The sequence below is a fragment of the Macadamia integrifolia genome, chromosome 5 (genome assembly GCF_013358625.1).
Source record: "Macadamia integrifolia cultivar HAES 741 chromosome 5, SCU_Mint_v3, whole genome shotgun sequence".
NCBI classification, from domain to species: domain Eukaryota; kingdom Viridiplantae; phylum Streptophyta; class Magnoliopsida; order Proteales; family Proteaceae; genus Macadamia; species Macadamia integrifolia.
Window position 1 is genome coordinate 2973281 of NC_056561.1, and position 4831 is coordinate 2978111.

Genomic DNA, 4831 nt, shown 5'->3' on the forward strand with positions numbered 1-4831 from the left:
CCTAAAGTGTCGTTTCATATCCTCAAGTTGTCCTTTTTTTTTTTTGGCTTTGTTATTGATAATGAGGAATTTTTTATCCAAATTATCACTAAAGAAGTTTAATACCAAAAAAACGAAAGGGACCCATAGGGGAACATAATAGAATCTAAAAAATATGGAGCTAAATGGAATGTGAGAATTCGAGCTTTTGTCTTCATATCTGTAACAAAACAAAAGGACAGATCCTCATATATAAAGCTAAACTTTGGCAGTGGTTGTAGCCTTAGTTGTCCTTACATGTCACAGAAAAAAACTACACAATTACAGAACTTCAGAGGAAGAAGATCTAGAATAGCTGATAAATAAAGAATACAACCATACATAACCTTTTGCCACTAACTTCCAAAGCAAATAAGCATTTTTTGCCTGTGATTTTGGCTCTAGAATCTTCTTTATTTTTTTTAATTCTTGTCTTTGACTTCTTCTTCTTCTTCTTCATTTAACATGGATCTCTTATTTTCAGCTTGAGCTTGAATTTCTGTCTCTATGTGATGAGAGAATTGCATCAATGGCTTCCTTTACTTGAGAAACCTCAGGAGCTTTTCCACCTTGAGCCGGCCAGAATTCATCCATAGCCAAAACCTGAATCAAAGATAATTCTTATTATATTGATACCCATATAAACTCTTTTAAGGTTCAGAATCTTTTGAAATAATGGAGTACTTGAGCATTCACCTTCACTTGCAATTGAAGAAACTTGACATAACTTATGGACTTCTCTAGCATGGTAACCAAATCAACCTACAGTGACAAGAACAAAGAAAGGGAAAGACCCAAAAAACAATTATTATCATATCATCATCTCCAAGACCCATTCTAAAAAAACATAAAAGGAAAATGTGAAATTTCCATCCTAAAATTCAAACTGGTAGGTCGAACGTGGACACGATGAAAACTCGCTCTGATACAATGTAAAGTTTCCAACCTAAAAGTTCAAACCAATGGACAGAGGACTCTCAAGTGTATAAGGGTGTTATAGACTAATTAGTCGCGGATGTAGGATGTAGGACTAAGATCCAAAGAGGAAAAGAACTAGAGAGGTATCAAACCTTTGCTCCATTGGGTACTAAATCCTGCAATATCTTCAACCTCTCACTGATTCTTTCTCTTCGATTCTGAAAAACAATTAGCTTTAAGCATTTCTGTATATATCTTCTTTTATAAACATTGTAATGAAGCTTCAGATTGATTTGTGTTCAAATCAAAGAAGCAAACCTTAGCTGCAATACTCTGTGGGTCCTTGGATGGGGCTGATGACTTGAGGTTGGGCTTCCTAGGCACACCACTACACTGCCTCTTGAGATCTTTCATTTCTTCACCCTGCAACAACATTCTTGTCACAATTACTTCTCCTAACTTAATAAGAGTAGTAAAATCTTGGGGAACAAATAAATGAAAATACCATGAAAGGACGCTTGTGGGAGGATGATTCAAGCCCTTCAGACTGCTCATGAACACTTTCATCTGCATCAACACATCCTGAGTATAGCCAACCACTTGCCATCTCGAAACAATTAGGGTTTTCAGACAAACGAGATTCAATACTCTTCTCCATGGAATCTGCCCAAAGTGAGTACTCATCTTGGTGATTAATTTTCGGGTAATTGGCAAAAATCCGGTCACCGCCGCCTTGTTCGAAGCTAAGCAAAGACTCACTTGTTCTTCCCCAGTTACCATAACCAGTCTTGAAGTTGATAACAGATTGATGAGCTTCTTCTAGTAGTATAGAATTTGTTGTGGTTCCGAACATAAAGCTAGTGTTGCTTGAATTGCTTGGACCAGAAAGGGAAGGAAGACGACTGAAAGCGAAATTCTTGACTGAATCACTACCACTTGTATTGTCTGAGCTCTCCCCTTCTTCAAGCACACTCTGGCGATCGTTCTCGAACCCGAAAAAACCTTGAGAAGAAGGATCAGAAACTTGGCCTGAAGTACCTCTACCTCCTCCACCTCCAGCTCCATACATGTTTCCATCGAAGGAACAAGCTTGAAGAAGAGCCATATGGGAGTCCTTTGTTGCGTGCTCCTTGGCAATTGCCATCTAATGAGGAGCAGCTAAAACTACAGGTGGAAATCTAAGGGTAAGGAGTAGTAGTAGTAGTAGATGGCAGGGAACAAAATTCTTATAGAATGGCTTTTCTCTTCTTGCATAGATAAAGCTAAAGAAGCTAAGGCTTAGGAGTGGAAGATGGCAAGGAACAAAATTCCTATAGAGGGGCTTTTCTCTTCTACCCCTTAAATAGATAGGAGTTGGGTCGGTTATAAAGATCTTGTATGAGAGAGTAGTTGAGGTTAAAGTCCATGGGTTGGATTTATGGGATCAGGAGATAGATAGATAGATATAAGAACTTGCAGAGATAAGTTCTACTTTGCCTAGCAAAAATATTATTTTTAAAAAAAGTGATATTTATTTTGTTTTTCTGTGGTTTTTGGGGATTGTTAGCTGGCAGAGGTTAATGGGTTTGAAGAAGAGGAGGAGATTAAGAGCAAAGCAGCAGAAGAATCGCCGGATCTTTCGCACTCCCACGTCTTAGATTCCTCCCATTATACTCTCTACACTGGAAACTGGACCCATTTAAGAGTGAAGACTCTCTTCTCTTCTCTTCTGTTCTCTTTCCTCTTCTCCCCTCTCCTAGCTACTTTCCTTCTAACTTCCCAAGACTTAAAGCACGTGGGGTTCATACTCTATCTTATGTCATGCTTAGACAATAGATAAAGTAATCTAATCTTGAACTCTTGACTTCCATTAGGGGTCCCCTCAACCCTTACAGAATTTAGAGTGGGACCAACCCTTTGCTTCATCATTTGCAACATGGTTAAATCAAAATAATGTGATAATAATAATGGCGTGGAATTTCAACAATTATTATTGTTTTCATAATAATGGTATTCGTTATTTACTAATGTTCTATATATAATGTGTTTGATATACATTGGTGGTAATGGAACCAAATATATACTATTGACTATTGGATATATGCTTCTATGTCCAATAAATCACATCTCTACCAAATATTATTAATTTTTTTTTTTTTTGGGTGTAGCCCCATTTCTAAACCTTTTCTTAATTGTCTTAATTGGTACCTCTCCCCTCTCCAGCAATTTTATGAGACATAATCTGACATGGGCTCTATTGGTTCTGCCATTTCTCACAAGACTCATGAAATTGTGAACCTAATTACAATAGATTTATTTGTGGTACTAAAAGCAACACATATGCTTATAGTAATTTAGGGTTCTACGATTTGATAGTGAATAATTTCCTATATATAAGTAATGAAACTTAGAACAAGCAGCGAACCACTGTGCAACACTTGGAGGACAGACTATGAACCACGTGGTGTGATTAGGATCTCTTACCCTACAATTCAATTCATTAACAAGTCAGCCTGGGTACAGATATATGGAGAGCCTTCGATACATAAAGGGACATAGCAAATTGATGGTTGAAACGAGGAAGGAGGACAATGTGGAACATGTCATGCTTTAGATATTTCTCCTTAAAACAATCACACAATTGATTAAAGCTTTAGATCAAAGAGCATATTATGAAGACAATTATCCTTCAAAGGCAAGGGTTAGAAGTGGAAGATCATTTTATCTTATTATGGTAATTTTACATCGATTGTGGGTGATTCAACTATCAAGTATAAGAGCATAATAGGTCACCTCACTTTGAACTAATTGGTTTTAAGATGAAAGCTCTAACATGGTATTAGAGTGGGTATATTGGGCCTCCATTGATGATGGGCCATGCTCCATCGATGAAGACAAAGCCCACAAGAAGGCTTGCATGTAAGGGGACCGGAGTGTTGAGGTAATCCCACATCAATCGGCTATAGACTCAACTATCAAACATAACAGTCACAAAAATCCACCCCACTTTGAACCAATTGGTTTTAAGATGAAAACCCTACCAATAATCCTGCAATGCGAAAGTTCTTCCGAGAAGAGAGAGAGAGATTTTGTGTGAAGTCAAATCTGCATAGTGTGTCTTTTGGGCTTGAGAATCCATTATCTTGAGGAATGTGAGAAACAAGTACTGATTCAACTGCAAGAAGATCCACTTCATTCCTATAGTTTTTGTTGCTGTTTGTTCACCCATATTAAACCCCATCTATTATGCATTGGCATTTACAGTTTGAGATAGGTATATTGGTGATATTCTCAATGGTGTATATTCTTCCATGTCCAATAAGAAAGCCCCAAGCCCCATCTATAGCCCATTTCCCCTTCCAATTGGATAGCTACAAATATATATAAAAACTATATCTATTGTTGATTATATCTTTTGATTAAACCAGTTTTAAATTCCTGGTTGTGTGATTCAGATTTGAACTAGCCTATCTCCTCAATCAAAGATAATTAAAGAACTTACTTAAATATATTCTGGCTGTGTACCGACTCAATATGACTCATACCTCAAAAGAGTTCTAATCTCCAAAGATGGACATTACCTAGCCATAGAGATTTAAATATATACCCACATTTTAAAATTTTGGCTACCACAGGAACATTGAAGTTTATCATTCCCTGTACCCGATGAAGATCATAAACCACATGTTTGGTCTCTTAAAATAGAAAAATTAAAGAAAAAAAAAAAAAAACTAAGCAAAGCATTGAAAGGAGAGCGATTCCCTGTTGAAGGAGATTTTCCTTGTTCCATGCCATGAACTTGGAAAAGTATTCAAACAAACAGAAACTGTCATGGCCATTTTCTTTTAATTCCTGATCTGCATTGTCTTCTAATTTAGTAATTAATCAACTACCGGGTGCCGGTTTTCGTTCTTAA

The 4831-nt window shown here is 36.9% G+C and overlaps 1 protein-coding gene across 1 annotated transcript; it reads right to left on the reverse strand.

Moving 5' to 3' along the window:
- Positions 1 to 498: 498 nt before the first annotated feature.
- On the reverse strand, positions 499 to 2080 carry LOC122079770 (putative transcription factor bHLH086). The gene is made up of 5 exons (XM_042646480.1): positions 1442 to 2080; positions 1255 to 1359; positions 1089 to 1154; positions 715 to 780; positions 499 to 621 (listed from the first exon to the last, which is right to left on the reverse strand). Exons 1-5 carry the CDS (start codon positions 2078 to 2080, stop codon positions 499 to 501), a joined length of 999 nt encoding a protein of 332 aa, XP_042502414.1.
- Positions 2081 to 4831: the final 2751 nt, after the last annotated feature.

Coding starts and splice junctions, on each gene's coding strand:
- LOC122079770 (XM_042646480.1), bottom strand. CDS start 2,080: ATGGCAATTGCCAAGGAGCACGCAACAAAGGACTCCCATATGGCTCTT. Junction 1,155..1,254: donor CACAGAGTATTGCAGCTAAG/GTTTGCTTCTTT, acceptor ATTGTTTTTCAG/AATCGAAGAGAAAGAATCAG. Junction 781..1,088: donor TAGTACCCAATGGAGCAAAG/GTTTGATACCTC, acceptor TTGTCACTGTAG/GTTGATTTGGTTACCATGCT.